This window comes from Sinohyriopsis cumingii, chromosome 6 (assembly GCF_028554795.1).
Source record: "Sinohyriopsis cumingii isolate HCF-2022 chromosome 6, ASM2855479v2, whole genome shotgun sequence".
Lineage (NCBI taxonomy): Eukaryota > Metazoa > Mollusca > Bivalvia > Unionida > Unionidae > Sinohyriopsis > Sinohyriopsis cumingii.
In genome coordinates this window covers 164,208,847-164,235,350 of record NC_142966.1, presented here as the reverse complement: position 1 = coordinate 164,235,350, position 26,504 = coordinate 164,208,847, and the positions used below count along the sequence as shown (strand labels likewise).

Genomic DNA, 26,504 nt, shown 5'->3' with positions numbered 1-26,504 from the left:
TAGATTAAATCGACATGTAAAGCTAATTTCGGATGGTACAAAGGAATGTTACCCGTCCCAAGAATAACGTTGTAAGCGCGTTATATATATATATATATATATATATATATATATATATATATATATATATATATATATATATATATATATATATATATATATATATATATATATATATGGGTGGTGTCTTATGTTACGTGATTAGGTTCTAATAAACAGTAACAAAAGAAAGAGTGAAATCAGCTTTAACAATTTTAACAAACAATTTATTTCCCTAGAAAAACACTGTAAGAACTTTAAAAAAATAAGAACTGATTACAATTAAATGAAAATAAATCCAATAAAAATCCACGAATTAAATTTTAGAAGTCCTAGTACTGAAATGTTCTAATGGAATTTGAGTTCGAGTCTCGACGAAAAATTCAAAATGGAAGGCGATGACGTATACTGTAGCCTTTATAATACGGATGTTTATACAGTTCTTTGTGGATTCACAAACAATATTGCAATGTTTGAATTTCCGAATAAAATATTAAGAAATGTCTTTGTCCAAGTATTCTGTATGAACACTCAAATATTTCCAGGAAAAAGAACTAATCTTTTAGAATCCAAATAATTTGTATAAAAATTAAAAATAAACCTCCAAACTGGTCACAAACACACACTTTCTAGTGGGTCGGTGGGTGGGATTAGGATTTTTAAGGCAGCTTTAAAAAAATTTCAGTCATATCGCTACGATGTCTGCAGTGTGGCGGTTTATAGTGATGTCTAGCACAGAGGCATCATGCCGCAGACACGTAGCATGATGTCCCACCCAGTCACATTATCCTGACACCAGGCCGACCAGTCCTAACACTAACCTGTTAATGCTGAGCGCCAAGCGAGGCAACTGTTATTACCATGTTTGTAAGTCTTTGGTATGACTCGGCCGGGGTTCGAACCCACGACCTCCCGCTTCCGAGGCGGACGCTCTAACCACAAGGCCACCGGAGCGGTCACTTCTAGTGTAAAAGCCCAACTGAGAAATATCTCTCTAAACATCAATATTAAAACTATCTACTGCGCAATTTCGGAAAACCCAAAATTGCGAAAATGAGGCTGTTTACATATAAAGTCTGACCCAGTATGACCTTGACTAAAACCAATCATTTTACTCCTGGAATAAGATAAAAACAGAGAGTTGTTTATTTGACTCACTGATTTCTGAATCATAGTCGGGAACTAGGTCACCTTTAGAAGCTTACAATTGAACAGTCAGGTCAAACTAATTTATGCAATATATCAAATTCCTAGTAAATAAAATTACATTACTTTGACATGTAATGAAAATTAAAAATAAAAATATTTTAAAACTTAAACAATTAAATTAAATCAAATATACATAACAGTATGTATTTATGTATGTATGTATGTACGTACGTACGTGTGTGTGTGTATGTGTGTGTGTGTGTGTGTGTGTGTGTGTGATTTGGATTTTTAACGTAGCTTTAACAATTTTTCAGTCCTATCGTTACGATGTCTGCAGTGTGGCAGTTTATAGTGATGTCTAGCATTGGGGCATCATGCCGAAGACGTAGCATGATATCCCACCCAGTCACTTTATCCTGACACCAGGCCGACCAGTCCTAACACTAACCTCTTAAGGCTGAGCGCATTAGTACCATGTTTGTAAGTGTTTGATAAGACTCGGTCGGGGATTTAACCCACGACCTTCCGCATCCAAGGCGGACGCTCTAACCACTAGGCCACTGGAGCAATTATGTATGTATGTATGTATGTATGTATGTATGTATGTATGTATGTATGCATGCATGTATGTATGTGTGTATGTGTTAAAGCATTTTTTCAAACTTTGTACTCTATAGAAATTCAAATCCGGGTCCGCGAATTACGGCGTCCATCTCCCAACCAGCACGCGTCAACTCCCATGCCTCCTCAAACAAGCACACCTCTCGGAAAAACATGCTACAAAAGTCTCTGATAAAGCATTCGTGTGTAGTAGAACTAACCGCTTATCGACCCTGTACTTCCCGCTCTGTATGTTGCGCATTTATAACTATGCATAATAACCCGTGGGTTACAATTACTCAACCTGTCTAGGTATTATTCTTTCTTCATACTATCACGCATTATAGCATTTGCCGCTTTAGGATGTGTATTTGCAACTCACTCTAATAACATCTGTATACTTTGATTTACGTCGTAGAAATCAAGAGAATTAATTACCTGACGGAATTCACACTATATGTTTAATCAAGTAAACATTTAATGTTGTATTATTTCAGTGAACATAGCTTACAACGTATTGGTTCAAACCCATTACTGGGATCATGGAAGCAACATTGTAGACGGCAGGAAATCTACCTGTGTTAATTCCACAAGTATTAACGAAAAAAGTACATATTTACTACTAGACTTTCGACGCGAAGTGAAAATCACAGAGATGCGTTTTGTATTTGCCAAAACAGGTAAATTAACTCATTAACTCCCATTCTTTAGATTTCTTATTTTTAAAAATGGTATTAATTGGAGCATAATTATGTTATATTCCTCATTATATGCCCCATTGTTACGAGTTCTTTTGAAACGCTTCATTGTATTTTATTTATGAAAATATACATATTATATTCTGCTTGTAATCCATTCAACATTTCAGAGAAAACATGCACAACATCAATAAATTAATCTCTAGTCTGAACTGATGTCTTTGATGGTGATTCTATGTAGGAAATGTTTTGAGTCACAGCTCGTACAGAGTGAGTTTTACAACAGTAGGAAATGCTTTGAGTCACAGCTCATACAGAGTGAGTTTTACAACAGTAAGAAATGCTTTGAGTCACAGCTCATACAGAGTGAGTTTTACAACAAACTTGACATTGATTGTTGTTTATAACAACATACCCCAAACATGAACTTCTTTGCTTGCATGCGATCTGTTCTGGGCTTTTATGAGCAGTGAGGGTATTTGACAAAACAAGTTGCTGTACAATAGCAATCAACGTTTACTGCTTCAAAGCAATGTGATGTTAACTATTTTCAACACGACAAAATATCCAGAGTTCAGTTAAGTAAAATGATGGAAAACGTATTCTTCTCTCTTTCTCCCTAATTTCAAAACGTTTTCATTTGCTAGTGTGATTGCTTCAGACAAATTATAATGGTCCTTTCGCAGCGATAAAGGTGCTGTTTGCCACCTTTCTTACTACGCCGTCACCACCGTAATGTACACTTTACATGTTTCTTCTTTTAATGGCTATATTAATGATCGCGATGTTGATGTTGGCATTTGTTTTGGTTGAAGCGCTAAAATGTATTACAATGATACAAGATTTTTTAATATGCCTTGAAAGGGGTAAATTCATGAAAGCATTCCTCTTTACCACGGGGACATGAATTAATCTCTATACGATTAGTGAAGTTTGCTTAATTTTTCTCTTATTTAAAGTACAGTTTCTAGTTTTTCAATAAATGACTCGTTGTGAAGCAATTCTTAGAATCTGTTCTTAATCATGCAGTAGTATATCTCCGTTTCTGGGACAAAATCTTGACCTTTTAAATCAACTTTTAGAAATAAATAACAAATCTGTGTATCGATTGGGGAGACGGAAATGCTACCCTCGGTTCCATGATTCCTGGACAGGAACGTACAAGACCTTGTTGCTGTCCGCTAATTATTGTTCCTATATTAGGTCACCTCTTTCCATATACAAAATTAATGTGTATTATACATGTTATTATTCTGTACACACAGAGTAAACATCATGGAGTTCTTTTAACCGTTTGCATGCATTACAGTTATCGTCTAACTTTTTATGGGCTTTCGCATCATTATAGGATTAGTCATGTTAAAATTTTGACCTGGTAACAGGGATTTCTTTAAACGATTATTGAATTAACTTACACAAGTTAAATGTTTTGCTTCATAATAGCATGAAGAGACCAGGACTTAAGAATATTCACGTCTTTTGCTAGAGACGCTCAGCTTTTGACATTGCAGAAATTTATGACGAGAAAGAGTTGCAAAGATGGATTGGGAAAAACAATGACAGAATATTTTAAAATTTCGCTGCTGAAGGAATGACACGTTTTCAGACAGATTTGATATTTTGATAAGTGTAATTCTAAGGTCCAGTTTCTTAAAAAAATAGGAACATATATTTTTTATTATGATATAATGTGTTTTTGGAGACATAGTAGCAATACCTGTGTATGCATTAACCTGAGCATATGAGTGGTATTAATAACTGACAATGATACTTTTAAAGACTAATGAAGGGAAAGTTTGATTTGCATAATTTACAAACTGTGTAACGCATTATGTCTGTGGCTGTACACACCAATACTTACGCACATGTGCATATACATGCAAGGCATAATGCATGCATATACCTACACCAATATGCATACAATTCCAGCTGGCTATGCAATGTGTATATTGCTGGCAGTTACGTAAATATTTTATAACTATGTCAATAAATTTAGCAAAATATATTAATGTTCAGCAAGAAGGACACATCTTTATGTATTTTAGGATAGATCTGTAATCTATGGGGGTTAAATCTTCACCAAACATTTTACATTTTGACCTGTACGATAATAACATGGTAGGTTTGTGCATATTTCTCTTTAAAATAAAGAATGGCATTACCTATGTCATCTCTATCTCATACGGTGCGTTTTCTGTCTTGTTTTGCTATGTATTAGTAATGACTAGGTTCTACTGGATGTTTATGGTTGCTGGTTCTAAAATGTATTAATGTAAATTCAGATTTGTTTAGAGATCAAGTACTTCTCAAGTTTTAAGTCTTGTTTGAATACTTGGTAAGACAGATTGTTGGTTTTCTTCGATTCACATTTTCCAGAACTTTAGCTCCATCAAAGAAATCAGTACAGTTAATTTATTTTGTAAAGCGTCTGCATCTTTTCCGAATATTACAGTGTTTTCTCCATATAGCAGAATCAACAGTTTCATGCATATTTTGGTGTCAGACCTTTCTGTATCGAGTGCAATTCCTGTGCAATTATTTTGGTGCAGAAACTATTGCAGGTGGTTCATGAACAGTGAGAACAGTATGTTGCCTATCACCACAAAGAATCTAACCAAACTAACGGACTGTTATACAGCAAACATCTCACAAGATTTGACATCTTGATATAAATTGAGAATAATTCTTAAACAAATGATATTCAGTTGTTTCGCAATCACTTTATCAATAGAGCAGCCCTCCAAACTGAATCAAAAGCTTTGTGAAAAACAATAAGGAACAAAATATGTTATTTTTTCCTTTTGTGTTTCATGATTTCTGACAATCAATGCAAACATAAGTGATCCATTGTTAAGCATCCAGCATGAAATCTAGTATCATTTTCTGCTAATATATTGTAATGCTTTACAAAACGTATGATACGTTAGTCCAATGTAGCGGTAAACAAATTACTAAAACAGCTTAGGATAGTAATCTTCCAGTCACTGTGGACTCATGGAACTATACCACGAGAGTACAAGGATGCATCCATTGTCCACCTGTACAAGAGGAACGGCAACAGCCAATCCTGTTAAAACCATCGGGACATTTCCTTGCGATAAATAACCGGCAAATTCCTTGTGAGAATTCTGCTGAATCGTCTTGTACCAGACTGTTGGCAAGTATTTCGATCTGAGGAGACTACTGGCGAAGACTAAGTTACAGAAAGTGTCTATTCGTGATTTTCTATTAACTGGCGGCTGTTCCCTGAATACCAAATCTGTCTCTGACGTGCACCATAGTATGTACCATTTCTTGTGACAACTTCGGTCTCATCAAAAGTAAAATAAAAGGAAGAGGTGATGCAGCAACCTATTTCAGGAAAGCCTTACGTAGGGTGTACTATCACGGTAAACTGCCAAACACTTCTGGCAGTGGACAAATTCACTGTCTCGGCAGAACACTGTCAAAGGCAGTCCACATCGATGCCCAACGCCAGAATTTCAAAAGCTAGTGTATCCGTTGGGAAACTACGTGCAAATGTGTGGGGACGCAGAATCATAGGTCTGTTGATTGTCACAACGTGAGGTCTATAGCCCCATTATGTTGCCGACCCTGCTGAATGCTTCCGAAAACGGGACTGTGTACAGACTTCATGCAAAATAGTTGAATCATTTTCACATGGGCTGCCTGTGGAACCTTACGAGGATGCGATCGCAGAAACGAGTCCCTGACACCGAGGTTCTCACACGGGCAGACATTCAAAGCACACTCTGCTGATGATATTACAGTTAATATTACAGTTGACTTGCGCAGGTCATGTCACCCGGGTTTCAGAAATTGCATTTATTTTACACTATGCGTTCACAAAAATATGTGAAGGACAGAAGAAAGAATCGATGGACACAAGGAGACTTATCTATTCCTGCCTCGATTTTGGGATATACAATAGATCCTGTATTCTTAGAAGCTCAAATGAAAACAGTTTGTAAACTCTAAAATGGTTTGTATTTGGTTTATATACTCATGTAAGTGGGAACATTCTAAACCAGAGAAAACAGCCTTTTCACTGCAAAGATTATACATGTTATCTTATACACGTCGAGTTTAAACAATCAATTACAACTGCAGAATAAACTGAAATTGATTCGGATTAATAAGATGTGATATCATTAGTGGACTATACGTTTTCAACCTTTAGTTTCAATGGTATAAATATACAAGGTGAAACAAGAGTACGTGAAGTTGCTAAGCATAATGCGTGAATCACGCATGTCGGTGCGTCAACATTAACGTTCACGCGCCAGACATGATCTAAGGTACTGTTCAACTTTTTTCTTGTACGAGTTTGCACAAATGGAATGACTGCATTTAAATCGTGTGTATATTAAGCTAATGTATTTAATCATCTTACGTTCACCAGTAGCACACAAAACGAAGACTTTGCAAGAAGATACCTAATACATGGTTTTTCTTTAGTGTATTTTTTTTCATTACAAAACAATAGGACTAACAATGCAAACAAAGAGGATTTTCCACTCCTAAATTCCCGTTACCATTGTACATTCCCGAGTGCACATCAAAAGCACGATTCATAATCTGCACAACTTCAACTACCTTTCGAACATGTAGTATATGCTTTATTCCACATAAATATTTGGACATTTGCATAACCTGATATGGCGAATACGCCGACCTGGAAAATGAATAAATATAGAAAATATTTACATTTAGTGCCTAAAGTAGGGAAATTTAAGTCTATCATAAATCTAGTTAAAGCCCCAATGACGCCATTTTCTATTAATTTCAGCATTCTACCAGGCTAATTCAAGTTTCGAAGGAAGGAAATGACTTGTTACAAACGTATCTGATATTAACCGTTCTTTGAAATAATTAAGATGTTAAGTTTAAACGACATTGAAATATTCGATTTGGAATTAAGAGGTGTCACCTCTAAATTCAGTCACCGAATTCGCTCGTTATTCCATTTGTTGTCCGGACTGCTTCAAAAGTAGTGACGTTATGCATTCCACAAATTATCCCAGTGATTCATCAAACAACAGCAACACTCGCAAGTGTTGAATACGTTGTTTAGAGAGGGTAGGAAGAGATGTATGTCCGCTTTTTAAGCGGATTTGAGAAGTTATAAAGTTAAATAAGTTTGTACACGTATATAAACAACATGCATGGCCGTTGTCCTTCATTTCGTATACAGTTTATTTATATTTGGAACAAGGTGGCCTAGAATAATATCATCTAAAGTCTACCTACCGTATCCGACATAGAGTGTTGTTGACATTTTCTATATACACCAATGACGTATCTAAGCGTGCGTTGCTGCTTTCGACTGAAATTGGTTGACTCACGGATGTGGCCGATCAACATCGGATTAATTCGTGTGCAAGTGAAAATGAGTTGCTCAGGTCGACGGAGAAATTAAATGGCTCATTAATATAATGAATCGTTGACATTATATGGTTTTAGATGCACCCAATGATGTTCAAGACCAAGATCTTTTAAGATTCAATAATATTAGGTGATTTTGTCATATAGGATTTTTGGCACGCAGTGGCGGCGTTTTGGCGCTTTAAGCATTAGCAGTTGCTGAATGCTTATACCAGAAAAACCCACGCAAAGTCTCTTAATTTGCTCTTAATAGTATTTATTAAAGGCTATTGGAGAAAATTTGCCTCCAACTTTCGTTTTATTTATAATATCGGCGCTTCTCATTGGCACAAAGTTATGTCAAAAGTTATTTGACCTGGGTTCAATTTGTATATACCATTGCAAAGCGGCAACAATTGTGTCATACCAAGGACTACTCGTCATATCCGACATGCAATGGATTTTCTTGCTGTAACATTCACACGTCATAATAAATATAGTCAAAACTAACAAACGCTAAAGCAATGTACATTCAGACCGAAACTTGCACAGATTTTAAAACTATATTGCATATGTTTGTCCATCTTAACTGTAGTTTTAATCGTTTCCACATTTCAGCATTATTGGATCATCACTTTATGTACGAGTCATCCTTATATCAATCTCCTTCTTCAATAGTTTAATGCTCTTTGACTTGACCAACTCTGTCCATGGGTTTTGTTTGATATTAGAACCCAGTAAAAATAAACAAAATTGACAACATGCTGGATAGTTCGTAATTTCATAAGACTTAACTGTATATATCTTAAATATACTGTTTGACAAACAGTTTCAAAAATTAATACTACTTCTACTACTACTACTACTACTACTAACAATAGTTGAAAAAAAGAGATGAAGCACATTACAGTTACTGGTATAGCACGTGGCGTCATTTATCTCCAAAACTTCCCAAGATAATTACTTTGTTTCTATACATTTAGTGAAACCAATGTATAATTTTAGTACAACGGGTATTAGTGAAAGCCAAATAGAAATGGATACTACCTGGAAATAAATTTAGAAGTAATGTACCTTTTCGTCTCATGCAGTAATTGTCATGTGGCTGGAATTGTTCTTCTACGCTTTTCTTTGAATTTCTTAACAGTACCCTCGTTTAATGTCAGCGTCGTCGGTGCAAATGACACAAAGTTGTGTAGTTCGGTAACCAACGAAGTTCAAGACGAAGCTATTCTGAAGTTTGGATGTCCACTATATGGACGGAGTATACAAATTACTTTGCAAAGAACAAATACAATATCAGCTTTGTGTGAAATACAAGTACCAGCAGGTAAAGCATTTTGTGTTATCAGCATTACAGAGAATGGTGTTATGTATATATAGTTTCCATTGTTTGCTGGTTTCTCCTCCATGAATACATGATATGTACAATTTTATTTTGGACTTGACCTTGTCCAAATCAAGTTCATGTTGAACCTGACCAGTAACTTTAATTTGTCAAACCAAAATGACATATTTAATATTTTTCCCAATGCGTGCGGGTAAATATTCGGATCATGATCAATAAAAAGTAAACATATTTATGTGAGTCTGGGTCTAGGACAGTGGTAGTTCCCATTGAATAACCTTCGATGCGACATTCTTTTTTTGTGTTTAAGTAACGTATCTTGTCTTGCTTACAACTTAGATTTGTCTAGAAATGCACATCCTGGCTCTTCTTTTTTTTCTTAGTTTTTATATAATCTTGTTAACTTGAAAAATCATTAGTTCCTGCAATAACATCTGAAGCAGAAATCAGTCTTACTGTTGTGTTCACTATTTAATATGGGTGGAAATTGTTCATTCCAATTATTATTCACTGGAAATGAAAAGTTCTCTTAGATAATACTCTTGGACAGAAACATTAATCTGGCATACTAATGAATTCAAACAAAGACATCTTAGAATGAATTTATTGTGAAAAATTGGAAGACTGTTATTACATCATCACACAACATTAGTACATTCAAAACTAAAGGCCCATCAACGCCTTCCGCGCTGGATCTTATTTCGAACACCAATGAAATTTAATTAGAACTTTATTCATTAGGTCTGGTGATAGACCGTTTTGGGGATTTAATTCGCAAAGCTGTAAGCTCTTTTTTAAATTTTCTCTCTTTATTGTAAGGAAATTGTTGAATTTACAAAACTTGTTAGTTTTCGGTCTTTTCTATTACTTAAAGACCATGTAGTCGCATTAATGTCTACAGATTTTAAATATTTAATGCAAAATATAATGCAGCTCCAGTCATGGCGCGCCTCTTCGTTAAATAGGTGTACATCAATATCAATATTTTATACCTTATTGAATGTTCAAATTGTCCTAAGCTGCTAAAATGGATAATGAAGGAGATATATTATTATCAATAAATTAGAAACCTCAGATGTCAGCAATGGGATTAGCCATTAAAAAAAAAAAACTTGTATTTGAAAATGTAAATGATATAGATTCTACAGTTGTTTGGACACCAATTCTGTTCTTGTATGATACTACATAAAAGAAAATTCCTATGATAATATCAATAATAATAATAATAATAATAATTATTATTATTATTAATAATAGTATTAGTAGTGGTATTGGATGAAGGATATTATTATTATTATTATTATTATTATTATTGAAGGGAGGAACCTGGCCTACGGAAAACCTGTTCTTCAATCCACTGTTTTGGGTAGTTTCTACCCTAATCGGTCTGTTGATGGCGATGCTACTACTGGCAGCTACGAACTGGTAGCGGGAACATGTTCGCATACGCTGGCGTCCGAAGCTCCCTGGTGGGTACTGGATCTAGAAACATCTGTCAGTATTCAGTGGTTTCGTGTTTACAACAGACAGAATAATGAGACAGGCGTCACAGTCAATCGTAAGTGTGAAAAGCTTGTAGACAATGTACTTAATATACTAAGCATTGGTGTATAATGAGTCACACGTGAAGATTGGTTACAATACAGAAGGGTTCACGAACCTGTATTGTTTCCTATTTACATGCAGACTATTCTTAAGCGTTCAAGAAAAGAAATAAGTTTTGACAATTTAAAAGAGACTGTGAAAAAAAAAGGTGAAATTGTGACTTGCCTCTGTGCTGGTCAGTATAGGGATCATACATCGTTATGTCGTGCATCTTTACCAGAACACGCGGGTTGAGTTTGAGTTCTAGGGGAGAAAGGTCGTTTCAGAGAGCTCCAACAAGAGCCACACTCAACATGCCGAATAGTATTGTTATCTTGCTTATAATCAACAAATAAATATAAATTTTACAAATGTAAACGCTTACTCAGGCATCACGTGTGAATCCAACGTTCAGTTTGGCTCACATCACTGAAAAGATCACGAAATTCTAATGCTGTGAAACAGCATACACACTGAATCCAAATACTTGTATACAAATAAATGTCTGATATTAATGTTAGGTACGAACTGGAAAACATTCAACGATCAAACAAGTTCAGGGGAAATTATATTGATATCGGTGAAACGTTGTTGTAAATAGAAAGTGACAAATTTTCAAATGATAATAAGTCATTATTAATATTATAATTACACTGGTATTTTATAGTTCATAGTCTAGAAGCACCATGTTTTTTATATCGATATTTATCACTTATTTAAATTCTTTAAATCTTTCTGTAAGAATATGAGTCAATTAAATTTCAATATTTATCGTGTAATATTTTCATCATCTCACGTTTAAATAGTTTCTGCTTTTTTCAGTACAGGATAGATTAAAGGATTTCCGGATTTTTCTCAGTCATGACAATGCTAATTTCACAGAAGTCTACCAGGATCAAAGCACCAGTACCTCCCTGGTCACTGAGCCAAATCTAAAGTCTGACGTCATCGCTCGCTTTGTTAAGTTTGATTTGAATGGGACAAATCGCATATTGACCCTTTGCGAAGTTCAAGTATTTGGTGGTTGGTATTCTTTCTCGCTCTTTCTGTAGGGATTATCTTTAACTCTTTCTCTTTTAGATCAAGCCATTATGGCCTAAATGATGTTTCAAGCATTCTCTAGTATGTAGCATATGTTCCGTTATTTGTGAGCCTTTCAAGGTATATCCGTTTCATATGGATATGACGTACACCTTAGAATTGTACGAATGTTTTTAACAAAACATATTGAACAATAGGACAAACTAAACAGTGCACTCTGATAATTGCACTGGCTCTTTTCCATTTTTGTAATAGAATGTAAATTTCTATCAAGAATTTTATTAGCAGTAACATTTCGAAAAGTTTCACATCATGAATGCTTAGAAAGATATGACGAAGTATTTGGTTACAGGGAGGAGTTACAATAATTCTGTCTGTAAAACGTCGAGTTGAGTCAAGATCACCCTTTACGATATGCACAGTTCCACGAGAAAATTTGTTCTCTTGTTCATGACATGTGGATATTGTATAAATTTAGGCATCATTTAGGGTAATCTTCCTGAAAGGTAAGTGAGAAGAGAGTATGTCATACAGGTAGTATTGAGTGTGTGATAAGAACTGAGTCATGGAAAACTGTCATTTTACCTTGGTCACTGCTGCTGCTACTACTACTACTACTACTAATACTACTACTAATACTGATGATCATGAGGATGGTGAAATTATTGATGATAATGACGATGATGATGAAAATAGGCAAGTTTTAAACAAAAATTAAATATGACATCTGCATAATATTTAAAAACAGAGGAACATGCTTTAAAATTTAAATATTACTTAACTACCATATTGATAAATATCGGTGTGGACGGTTAGAATTTTGTTTTCGTCTTCCATCTATATCAAATAAATAAAACTTAATAACCAAAGTTGCATAAACATTCAGCAATATAAATTACACAATCACATTCATCACACCCTTTAAACATATATAATAAATTCATGGCACTGTCCATTAATGCTGACACTGTCCAGCGAATTTTGAATAGATCCAATGTACAGTGTCATCGGAAGTAAACCTAATGCATCTCAACTACATATAGTTTAAAGGCAATTATGAAAATAATGTGGGGTTTTTTTTCTCGGAATAAAACATGACGATTGGGTTAATTCATCATTTTGAATATGAAAATGGTGATTTTAGAAGGTGTGACCTTAAAGCAGTATGAATGCAAACTGTCTTTATTTTCCAAGTTAGAGTGTGAAAGATTATTCTACGGGAACTGCTCTACACCATGTGGACACTGTGCTGAAGGAAGTCAGTGCGACAGGATCACCGGTTATTGTGACGTGGGTGGCTGTGCTGACGGCTGGCAGACAGTCAAGTGCGATAAAGGTATACGAATTTCTAAAACAACTGATACAAACATTTGTAGGAGTAAATTATTTGTCAAATAATGTGTATGTTTCAGTACATGTAAAAAAATTATAACCGATTAACACAATCAATTAGCAGTTATTAAATCCTAAGTATATTATTTTATGGCTCAGTTTTATATAAAGAATACAAATATACAAATCCTATAGCGAAGAACATTACTTTCAGGTGCACAGGATCCAACAAGGGATCACGTTTGTCAGGGATTGATTAAGATCAATGCAATAAACTGACTACGAACAGTGCAAAACTAGTATCTAACTAGCCTGGGAGCTTTCCACTTTTAATGAGTATATTTCAAAGGCAATTACAAAACATATACAAGACAAACAAATAAAACAGAAAAACCCTTATGTTTGCAAAACTTTACTTGATTATGACTTGTTGCGGATGCTGGAGGATATGTTATATTGACCGAAAAGTCGATTAGCCATTGCCACATCTGTCATTTTATGTAAATTTATGTACGCGCAAATTATATCCCAGATATTTCATTGTAATAGTACTAGTTATAGGTTATTGGGTGACTAATAAGACAATTTTGAGAATCATTAAAAAGAAAACGTGTCGGCTGAAAATGATCATTTTATTTGTGAATGGCTGTCTTTTTATAGTCCTCTTGGTATAGCTACAACAAAGCTACAACGAATTCTCATGTCTCACATCTTATCCAAAAAATAATTTCTACCATAAACTGGACGAACTGGGTTTTGAGTGCTTGAGATATAGCAAAAAGAGTTGATAAATCCATCCATGCAATGATTATTTGTTTTTAATTTAAGTAGTACCACCAAAATTATATATATATATATATATATATATATATATATATATATATATATATATATATATATATATATATATATATATATATATATAATCTCTCTCCTTTTGAAGCATGCAACGATACCTATTATGGTAATTGCACGACAAGGTGTGGTTACTGTAGACACTCTGCTATATGTGACAAAATTACCGGTTCCTGCCCATTGGGATTGTGTTCTGAAGGATGGCATGGTGAAAGGTGTGATACAGGTAGGACTGTACATATTATAATATATTCATCACTGATCATCCTTTGATATAGTCACAGTTTCAGTTATTCAGTAGCGACACCTGTGGTGGTACGGGTCATCAAATTCACTTCCCAATACGAACGGTCACGGGTTTAAACCCCGGCCGAATCATACCAAAGACTTACAAAAATGGTACTGACAGCTGTCTCGCTAGGCACTCAACGTTAAGAAGTTTGTGTTAGGATTGGTCTGCCTGGTGTCAGGACAATATGACTGGGTTGGACATCTTGCTCTATGTCTACGTCATGATTCCCCAGTGTTAGACATAGTTATAAACTGCCACGCTGCAGACATCGTAGCGATATGACTGAAATTTTTATTAAAGCAACGTTAAAATTCAAAACCACCCCCACGCACACTCTTCTCTAGCCAAGGTTCTGATATGTTATCCTATCTACCCCTCTAAGGGTAGATCAGTTATTTCGGTTTTTCAAGGTATGAATTTCATTGGATGCAATCATCCATCGAAATCAAGCTGTTCAAAGTTGAACTCTGTTAATACGTGATCGAGATAAGGAGTGTGGGTGTAGGCAACATAACTTGAATGGACTCCTCAAAAAAGTCATTTTCCACTCTCTTGTAAGTTGTTATACCTTTGATGATAAACTTTCAAAGTATCCTTTGAAGTATATTACCTCCACCAATACAATGCACGCGTATTACAAGCTGTTGGTAAGTTGGCATTACATACACTGGGTAGCAACTCACGAAATCCAATCGATGTTGCTAACACAAAGCACTGAAATATCGAATCAGGTTAAAATATCGGAACCATGGATAGCGAAGATGGCCACCACCACACAAGTGTCTTGCAAGTGTATAGTTCACAGTAACTGCGACAATAATATATTTCAATAACAGGGAAGAGCTATTTTACTTATGAATTGTTGTCACATAAGACAAACATTACTCGTTTGTTATATGTTTCTTATTTGCTTCCTCGCAATGCAGTCTCTGGTTTTGATGCCTTTTGATGTAGGAGAACATGAAGAGTGACTAAACGAGCAAGCCGATGGAACAGCTGCTGTAACATATGGATAAATAATTGCACATCGGCCTTTACGTGCTATAACTTTTCACAGGGTCTGCTTTCAATAACCATCTTGAAATGAACATCCCGAGCCTATTGCGGAAATTTGTTCACTTTTGCATAAGGAGATGGCTTTGATGTAAATAGCCGTTGTGAAGCAGACTGTCAACACCGTACTGCCGTATCGGGCTCCTACTGCCTTTGACACTTTCCAATTTTCATAACATTTTGTGTCGTGTATAGGATTCCACCAATTAGCAAAGACAGAGATTTTGTATGCCTTACCAGTGTCTGGCATAAAGAATAATAGGTTTTCCAATTTGCCGGGATCTCTTTTTTAAACTCCCAATCTACCATAAAACATGGCAACATAGTTCATAGGGGAGGGTTTTCCAGTAATTTACCCAAAACTTTGTGTGGCAAGTGAAGTTTATTTGAATTGAATATGTTGCTCTGTTGGAAATAAAATATAGTTAAAGTATAGTATAAACTGATATATATATATATATATATATATATATATATATATATATATATATATATATATATATATATATATATATATATATTGCATACAAATTGTACTGAGCTGATGTGCAGTTAGTGTTGAAGAATTCTGAATTCCCCGACAAGGAGTATCATGGCTGACTTTTATTTTGAAAATCACCAGTGAAGTTATGTGTTTTATTTTTAAAACTCTAATTCAGTATAATGTTAGTTTAATTTCAGTTTTAACATAATTCATGTGGGTCTTGTCTGTACATACATATCACTACCATAGCAACTGGAGCCTAGACTGTCAAGGTCAATACACATTTTAGGAATTCTGATTTTGGAAATTTATTTATTTTGTCAGAAGCGCTGATGCTTCTTTTCAGAACAGCTTTATATGCATTCTTTTCATTGGTGGAATGTGAGGGTTGGTGAGGGAGTACTATTGCCAATATCAATCAAATACACTGTTCAGATGTAGGAATATAATGATTTATTACTATGTTCCAGTTACGAAAGTGAATAATTACTTTTGTGTTCATGCTAATAAATCAATGAATTACGTTTTATAGCTCACTGTACTGCTTCATTACTCCAAATAGTGGTGAATCTTATGCAAGGTATAGTCACTCGAGAGATAATGAGTAACTTGACAAAAAATGAATTATGCAGGTTACCATCAGGGCCATAAAGAGCGAGGACGGGCCCTTGGGTAAGAAAAACCCAGGCCTCTCTTAGTTCTTGTTCAAACAAAAATTTTCTTTGATAAAATGCAACAGTAGATGGCCCCGGTGATATATCGCCGGTTACATCCCCCACCCCCATCATCACAAGGGTATCTCAAGTTGCCCCCGGCGGTCAATAATTTCAGTCACAGTTGCAATGTATTATATATCAGCCCACCGTCATAAACCGTATTCAGCATTTTGAGTCTCGATATTTTAATCCAGAGGTCAAAATAGTACTCGAAAATGAGACATGCGTCATTTTTACTAGTCAGAATTTATTCGAGTAAGATTTAGGATCGTTAACTCTTTTATGAGAGTCCCAGAGGCAGTACACGATTATCTCCCTTGTAGATTTTGGTATTGTTGTGTTCAGTGTGTCCAAATATCCAAGTAATTCCTTTGTTAATTAGGACTTGTATTCCTGTAAAGACTTGAAGCGTAACTTTTGGCGTATGTTGTCCGACAATGTTTGGAGCTGCTGAAACGCCAACAAAAAAAACAATGTGCAGTGGGTTACAAATTTCATTTCCCAGACGGCATCAATACGTGATGACTATTTGTGTACTATAGCCAAAATACACCGAATCCTACATATAAACACCCCCATTTACAACCATATTTGTCTTTCTTTCTGTGTGCCAAGGCTGCCAAAGAATAGATTGCGAGTTCCAAACCCTGGCATATTTTTTTTCTATTTTTTAAAATACGTTTGTGTATTTGTATGTTTAAACTTTATTTTAAGCTTGCTCATCCCACATTTTATGTTTTTATTTTATGTTGAAAATGTGTTTTGTCACTCCCATCCTATGACGGGCAATAAAGCTAGTCATACAAATAAGCTCTTAATATACGAAATGAAAATAGGCCTGTCAATAAGTACCAAGAGTATCTACATCTAAACGAAGGAACACCATTAAAGCTAAAATACTCCAAAACTAAATAGACAATATATTCGTACCTCCGAAAATCTTATTCTTCAGATCACTATTCCTTTTTGCATTTATTCCGATATAACAGTGTATGATTTACTTAATCGTTCGATTGTTGTGATTTTAGGTTTAATATACAACCGGTCTTAAATACAAAACCAATATACCTAACAACCAAGGGCTAATAAACGACTTCGTAATAAAATTTCAAACCGTCCATTAGTTTCTAGAAGTCGTTGTTAGTGTTAATTACTGTACAGAATAATACATCCAGACTACAGTGATCAAAGAAGAAAAGTAGATATAGAACATAATGACACCAGTCACAAATTAAATTTAGATCAATAATAATAATAGGATGTTATGCAGCTTGATATGACATGAATGTTTAAGTTGTATAACTTGTATAAAGTCAAGAAAGTTCCTATAATAAACGTAAATATTTTAGTTTGTAGACAAAATGTTGATATTATCATTGTATTAAAACTTGTTACAATGTCAAAGAGGTCAATATCATCCTTCTATATGTGATATTTAGTATGTGATTTGGATTTGTAACGTAGCTTTAACAATGTTTCAGTCATATCATGATGTATGTATGTATGTATGTATGTATGTAGTGCATCGGCATAGCAGGACAGCACTGAGTTTGATCATTATAATATTATTAAAAGGATTTATATTTTTTAATAATATAAAAATATTTCATGTATTTTTATATTTTTACATGAAGACAAATAGTATGTCTGCTTGTTCATATTTGAATTATATTTTTTTTTGCAGTTTAAAAGCTTATTCCTACTTTTTCATAACATTTTATTTACCCTTCATACATCCTACTTTGCATGACTGATCCTGGTTTTCAGAGTGCAGTGTGACATATTATGGTCAGAACTGTGCATCTAAGTGCGGACATTGTCTGAATGGAACCTGCGACAGATTCACGGGAGATTGTTCAAACGGTGATGGTTGTGATCCTGGCTGGCAGGGATCTAGATGTGATATCGGTATGATATTCTGTTTTCTTAGCTAAGCTATTTGCCATCATTTTAGTTCGCACACATGAAAACCAATTACTAGTTGTATAATGTTTATTGACCAACATTATATTTATTGACCATATCAATGCATTAACAATATGACTATATCAATACATTAACAGTAATTATTGGTCACTTAACATTTGAAACAATTATAATTTTATTTCTATTGTGTGATATTTATTAGCAATAGTTTCAATGTCTAGAGCATAATTAAATCATATCATTGAGCGTTCTGTTCTTGCTATAGTCCATCAAATCTTCCACAAACGAGTGAAACCTTTCAATGTGATGACATTATCAACTTATCAAATGTTGTCCCCAGAAACGTGTTCATTGAGCATGCTCATAATTTGCTCCTCCTCCAATTCAAATATGAATCATGTGATCATTTTCACGTACATACTCCAGATATCACAATAATATATCATACGCTAAATATTTTTCTACTTATGCATTTACAACATATCACAGAAAGAATAGGAAAGTATTATCTTTTCGAAAGATAGTATTAAAGTCTTTAATTAGTAAATCGATGATAATCTTGTTCATATGTGATGTGTACTATATCTGAAGAACATTTACAATAAGGGTCCTGATATAAACAAGTTTCACAGTAGTTTACCAATCTCTCCTGTGTTTAGCTTGCGATGATGCCTATTATGGCAATTGTACAACTCGGTGTGGTAGCTGCAGAGACTCCACTATTTGTAATAAAGTCGACGGTTCCTGTCCACTGAGTTTATGCAGTGAAGGATGGGATGGTGAGATGTGTGATACAAGTAAGACTGATTATATTCTGCACTAGTGGCACAAACTTTGTTTATTGTATGGTCACTATAGCAGCAGAGAGGGTGAACAGACCATAAAATTCCGACAAAAACAAATAAAACAAACAAATAAATCATCTCGTAGAAAGGTCCAGATTTTACAAATGAACTTTCCTTGAGATGTTTATTTTTGCAATGACCGATTGTGCTAATAAAACCTCAGTTCGAAATAGTAGCTGAAAAAATAAAGTACTCTACGTGTTTATTTATTTCTTGTTTATTTTTTTGACGACCAACGTTGGTAGGTACCCTCTCTGCTGCTATTAATTTACCACCATACCAAGTTTGATGAATATTTTTCAACGCGTTCTTGCTGTACTTTCTCCTCATCTGTTTCATCTTCATCTGAATCTTCGGAATTTGTTCTATGTTTCAAGTAATATTCAAGTTCTGATGGTGGTTTTTCTATTTTTGGATTTATGTTCTTTCTGTGTTTATAATATATCATCAAACTTCTGTATCGATCTCCAACGCAATTTTTACAAATCTGATATAATCCTCTAACGCCGTTGTTACATCCAACACATCTTCGTGGACCAGCATGAGGATTTTTCTTTATAAGATAATTATGTTTCTTGCAATATTCTCCACGGCATTTTTTATTACAATTGTTAGTGGTTCCTTGACGCAGCCACGCACAGTTGTTCATTATATTAATGATATCTATTTAATTAAATTTAATTTTATCATCACCCCTGTTACCCAAATATTTTATCAATACCCACACGATATCTTGTTCTTGGATCATGTAAATTTATTGTTATAAATCCATGCGGGGTAGCTTGCGCTCGTGAGAAGAAATTTTTGAATTTAATTATATCCATGTCACCACCACACCAGGTTTGATGAATATTTCGCAACGTGTGTGTGTCTACGCCATTAAACACAACTAAAATGTTGCAGTTGTCTCTGATCACCTTCGGAATTTGTGTATATCGTTGAGTAACATAGATCACGTCTGTATTTTTATGTCTACCTCGGGAAAATATTCTGGCTGGATTTGATTGTTTATCTAGCATCACATCGTCGTATACAACTAAATTATTAATAAATCCATCTATGGAATCTACGGATGGTGCTTCATCAATATCGGTTATAAACTCTATAACATCATTATCCTCATCCAGTAATCGCGCGTTTTCATTGAAATCTTTAAGTACATCATAACATCGTTGATCATCAACGGATGGTGCTACTAAATACAACTTATCCCATTTCAACCATCTCATTATCAGATTAAGTAATAATTGCGTCTTACCCGATCCAGATGGTCCTATGATAATCATTCTGATGGAGTTCGGTAGCGCAGGATGATGCTTAACTGGCTCTCGTTGCCGAGTTGCTGAGAAATCAATTATATCCATATATATTATAACATGAATTTATATTGTTTACGCTGTAAAGTTAAAACTCCAACTATTGATTTAGCTACGGTTACAACAAAAAATAAAAAAATAGGGTACGGTGGAAAATGTTCTGTATGCTGTAGAAAGAAATTTTCATTTTTACCTAATAAGCGCGGTGGTGATATTGCTAATTTGATGTCAAAGTTTCCAGGTGCTCCATGGGCTAAATACAGCGGAGAAAAACATCTACCAGGATATAATTATTGCGGTCCTGGTACTCGACTCGATATCAGGCTCGATAATCAAGATCAACCAAAACCAGGCGAGGAACCAATAAATGCTATTGATCGAGCTTGTCATGCTCATGATGTAGCTTATAAAAGTCAAAATCTACAAGATAGGCATATTGCAGATGTAAAATTAATTCATTCATTAAATTCTATAAAAAAATAAAAATATTAGAGAATCATTAGCTAATTGGTTAGTAAGATCCTCGATGAAAGGTAAATTAGCGATTGGGGCTGGTAATTAATAATGGAATCAATTTATTATTCACCGAGAGGATACTGGAGAGGCAAAGCAGCAATTGGTAAACTCGCTGATGCAGCATCGGTTAAACATTCTACTGCTAAAGCGTGGTTATCCAAACAAGCAATATGGCAAATTTATCTACCACGTCCTAAACAAATTCAGTACTCGTATTTCGATGTCAGTGTTCCTAATGAAGTTCATCAAGCTGATATTCTGTTTTTACCGCATGATACTGTACGTGGAAAAACGTACAAATACGCGTTAACCGTAGTTGATGTTGCAAGTAGATATAAAGAAGCAGAGCCGCTATCGGCGAAAACATCATCTGAAGTAGCTGATGCGTTTGAACGAATTTATCAACGAGGACTTGGACCACAAGGTGGTCTACGATGGCCGCAGCTACTACAGGTTGATCCTGGTAAGGAATTTCTTGGTCCATCGCTGATGAAACAACATAATACCAAAATACGACGAGGTCATACTGCAATTCACCGTGATCAAGCAATTGTTGAGCGATTTAATCGAACACTTGCTGAACGGTTATTTGGATATCAATACGCGAGGGAATTTATTCAGGATAAGAGATCTCGCGAATGGGTTGCAAGATTACCAATCGTGATAGCTGCATTAAATAATGAAATCACACGAACAACCAACATGAAACCCATTAGCGCGGTCACAAAAAAAAATATACCAACACAACGAAAAGATGCTGGAAAACAAAAAATATTAGGTGATGTCACAGTCAGATATTTATATGAGCCTGGTGAACTTGAAGGTGGTAGCGCGAGAGCAACTGATCCTATTTGGAGTGTTACCACACACAAAATATCTACCGTGACAAGATCCACTGGAAGAAATGTAGGCGTTTCCAGACCTGCAATCTACAGATTAGATTCTGCTGCTCCTCAACGTGGATTTACACGTGAACAACTACAAATAATTCCCGCGGATACACAACTACCGCCGCGATCACTTCGGTGATTTCGATCACTTAACTAGCACTAGTGCCAGCACCCAAGGCGCTAGCGCCTCTACGTCGATTACATTCGAGACAGGTTAACATGATATTGTCTCGTGTATGACCGCGACTATTATCTTTTCTATCTACGGTAAATTGTCTTGAATCATTACTCGAATACCGCCATAACATTATACAATTACAACTGGTGCAATGATTGTTCTGCTGCTGTTTTAACTCAATAATAAATTCAACATCAAGATCAAAGTCACGTTTATTTTTTTTATCAGATTGTTTGTATCCGATTAATTTTTTTCTTATTATATCATCATCGATGATGTTAAATTTATCAACGATTTCAGGAATTATAATTCTACGTAATTGAGATATATTTCTGACCCTCGATACCGCTAAATAAACTAAATTTGACCACTCGATTCGATCGTCTACAATCCAGACTCGTGTATCAGAAATAGTTAATCCCTGTGACGAGTGGATCGTCATAGCGTATCCTAACACCCATGGAGATTTGTCAGCGCGTAATGCATCTTCGACCACACTGATATCAACGGCGACAATATCATTTAATACGAGATTCTGTTTCCTTGACTCTGTCAAGGGTCCTGGAATATCAACATTAATATTCTGTTTTCGTGTATCTGATGGTCTATAACACAACGGTACGGGTAGTTCTGAATATTGCTCTTTATGTAGCTGAAATAACTGTTGTTGTAAAGCGTCTCTGATTATCTTTCTACTTGCTACGATCAAATCATTGGGTCTCCATGAGTTCAAAAAATCACTCATTGATGTCTCTGAGATCACTCCACGTATTATTTCACACTGAATTTTGTTTGATTGTAATCTGATTAATTTTTTAAACTCCTTCAAATTTGCATCAAGAGCTCTATGATCATCATCTATTTCTTCGTAATAATCAACGAAATTTTTTAACCAATCATGTGGAGATGGTCCAACAAAGGGCGGCGGTTGACCATGATCGCCACACATTATTATGGCGGTATTTTTCGTCAACAACCAATCAAGAAACGTTTTTAATGTATCCAATGAGACCGTGCATATCTCATCCCAAATAATTATTTTAGGTATATATTTTTCCCCCATCCGTTGAGGAGTCCATGTATCCCCGCGCCATCGGAAGAAACTATGATACGTGCACGATTGTACTTGCCGCTGTTTCATCTCACGTGCAAGTCTATGTGTGGGTGTCAGCACGATCATATCTGAATTTCTAAAAACATTAATCGTTCGAGTTGTTTTGCCGCATCCACCAGGTCCATTGAGATATACTGTCTTATATCTGGTTATTGGATCACTCAACGATGGTGCTTTCGACATTTCTGATATTTTATTACCCTTACGATAAACATCTCTCACTGGAACATCTGCTGATTCTACATAATTGTGTAATAGTTCCTTTTTTATTCTCCACGAACCCCATCGTTCATCATTACTTGTAAATTTCATAACAGGTTCTAAATATTTACTTGAAATATAAAACGAATCTGTTGCGACTCTGACTGCGGTCTCAGGAAATCTATTAATCATCGATAATAAATTTATAGAAACATAAGCCAACATGGAAGATCTTAGATGAGTATATTGCGGGGATACGTCATTTATGTAACTAACGATCGTACCTAATTTTGTTCCGTCGGATAAATAAACACTCTCTCGATTTACAAATGTATTTTTCGCCGTTGTATCAGCGATTATAAAATCGTACTCGGCATCATCTAGAATTAATCGTGCGTGATGTCTTTTATAATCATATGCACCACCTTGAGTAAATTTACCTATAATTTTTCTACCGAGATCTTTTGCGGTTTTGAGTTTAATCTCGAGAATTTTAGGAATATCATCTTCGGAAACTTCAGGATATTTTTCCTTAAACTCGCTGATAACTTCAGAATCTGACATGGGCAACCAAACTTTGGTCTGTGCATGATATGATATAATTGCCTCACTGACCACCAACGATGTCAGTATCGCACAATCTAGCATATATCGCAACAGAACTATAGGTGCCCAACGTTTTTCACAAAAATGTCTGCCAAACCAAACATAACAAATCTTGTGAAGATTTTCGTTAAACTCGAACGACTCAATACAGGCGAATCCAGTCAGATCAAAATCAGGTAATGGTCCATTAATTGCCACTCGCGTCATCTCGTTTGTAGGGTGACCAAATCTTTCAAAGTACGTAGAACAATCTCCGTATCCCAGAAAACTTCCTGGATAACATGCAACCATATCAACCGAAATAACATCATTGTAATTGTATTTGGTATTCCATAATCCGCCATGTCCATATTCGACGCAACTTGCGCGTACGTCCTCGAGTAAATCAAATCGTGTTGGTTTCCATGAATTTCGTTCCCTGGCAAAATGAGCCGCAACAGATGGAACGGTAAAACAATTAGTTAGTAATTTGTCAGTATTTTCCGCGTGCTTGCACTGTAAAAACGTCGCAAGATTTTTCATCTCGTCATGGAGGGATTCTGTGCGATATATTTCACCGTTCGGTTTGACAAACTGATCAAATTCACCCTCCTCATTACTTTTGAATAACCATACCGATACAGGATCGGTTTTACTTATTTCGTTAATAAAATCAAACATATCTGCCACAGAATTATCTGCCCCAGAATTATCTGCCACAGAATTATCTGTGGGGTAAAATCTAACAGTTCGATCACGTGGAAATATTGTTACCGCGTTAGTCCATGCGTGCGCGTTATGATCGATAATATTTATTGGAGCTCCCTTCGATTTATATTTCGACTGGTACAGTACTTCTCCCGTTATTGTTGCTACGGTTATTGGAAATTTTAATATTTTTCCTAACTCAGCAACATCTTTTATTGTAGCACCTTTATCCTTAACTGAATCAGCCCACGAGTTTATTTTTTCACGCCTTAAATCAGTTAATCCATTTCCACGCATCGCGTTTGTAAAGTGTTCTATTACTCGTTCAGCCACACAATTTAGCCTTGACAAGGTCAAGGATGATAATTTCATCGGCGCTAGTTTATCAACGTTAGGTTTTTTATTTATCTCATAAATTCCATAAATAACCGCTGTTACAGGATACGCTCGCTCGTAATACGGTTTATCAATACCAGTCAATAGACCCGGTCTGGAATTTTTACTTAATATGATAGTTTTATTATTACCAAGGACAGGATCATATTTGTCACGGATAATCCAACTACCTGTTTCTGTTAATACAATAAATTTTACTCTGAAGAAATATTTTTGATTGCCCTCGTATTCAGCGATGTAGTTAATGATAGTTGCCGCTCGCTTGTCATTCATTGTAGCGTCCGTGACAAAGTCAGTGTCCTTGACTCCGTCAAGGCGTATAATCTTGAACGTTGACCATGTATGAGATGCACCATCCGTGTAAAATTCTTTCTTAGCGTCATGAATTTTCGAGATCAAACTTTTATTTTTCGGATCAACCAGATCTCGTACTGGCAAGTCAGAAGATAATCTGTCAAGGTTGAATTTATACTTAACAGGCCTAGTTTGGGATAATCTCTCAAACTCGTTCATATAATTAAAACAAATATTTAAATAAAGAAAATTATATATATATATATACAATGTCCCAATGTAGATGGTTGATGATCGGCTCAGTAAATCGATGCAACAAATCCTGTAGAAAGGAATTTTGTTGGATGCACTCACAAAACATACGACGAGGAAGTCTAGGACCAATACCATGTCTACGGTGTGGTATTGGAGTACGTGGAAAGACAAAATTATGTGGGAAGTGCGGCGGGAAACGGTTCAGAGAACTTAAAAGATATTATGACAAAAAAAATAATAGCGGTGAAAACGCTATAAAATCCGTGGAGGATTATATATCAAGATTTCAGACAAACAATGATTTAAACATATAATATTATTATAATGGAGCAAAATATATTTGTCCCACATCCTGTCATAACAAACTATGAATCAAATATTAATGGTGTCATCAGACGCTGTAGGTTAAAAAAACCAGTTGGTAATGTTACTAATACTGGCTATCTAAGGTTCACAGTTGGAAAGAAAAGATATCATTGTCATCGTTTCATCTACGAGTGTCACAGGGGGTTGATCAATGATGGTCTTGTTATTGATCATATTGACGGGGACACTCAAAACAATAATTTATCCAATTTACAAGCTATCTCTTACAGCGAGAATAATACACGTGGAAATACAGGAAGATGTAAGACAATCGGAAAGAGGGCGGTAATTTCCACAAACATAGAAACTGGTGAAGAAATTATGTTTCGTTCAATATCTTCTGCTGCGAAATATTTTGA

General features: G+C 35.3%; 1 protein-coding gene across 4 annotated transcripts in view; it reads left to right on the top strand.

The window, feature by feature from the left end:
- LOC149798453 (uncharacterized) overlaps window positions 1-26,504 on the top strand; it is a 51,319-nt gene that overhangs the window by 5,822 nt on the left and 18,993 nt on the right. For all 4 annotated transcript variants that reach the window (XM_089963645.1, XM_089963644.1, XM_089963647.1 and 1 more), the window contains exons 3-10: window positions 2,286-2,468; window positions 8,998-9,180; window positions 10,517-10,756; window positions 11,605-11,805; window positions 13,022-13,159; window positions 14,099-14,236; window positions 18,323-18,463; window positions 19,141-19,278. In XM_089963645.1, coding sequence (XP_089819771.1) covers window positions 2,286-2,468; window positions 8,998-9,180; window positions 10,517-10,756; window positions 11,605-11,805; window positions 13,022-13,159; window positions 14,099-14,236; window positions 18,323-18,463; window positions 19,141-19,278 — 1,362 coding nt within the window. The remainder of the gene's footprint in view (window positions 1-2,285; window positions 2,469-8,997; window positions 9,181-10,516; window positions 10,757-11,604; window positions 11,806-13,021; window positions 13,160-14,098; window positions 14,237-18,322; window positions 18,464-19,140; window positions 19,279-26,504) is intronic.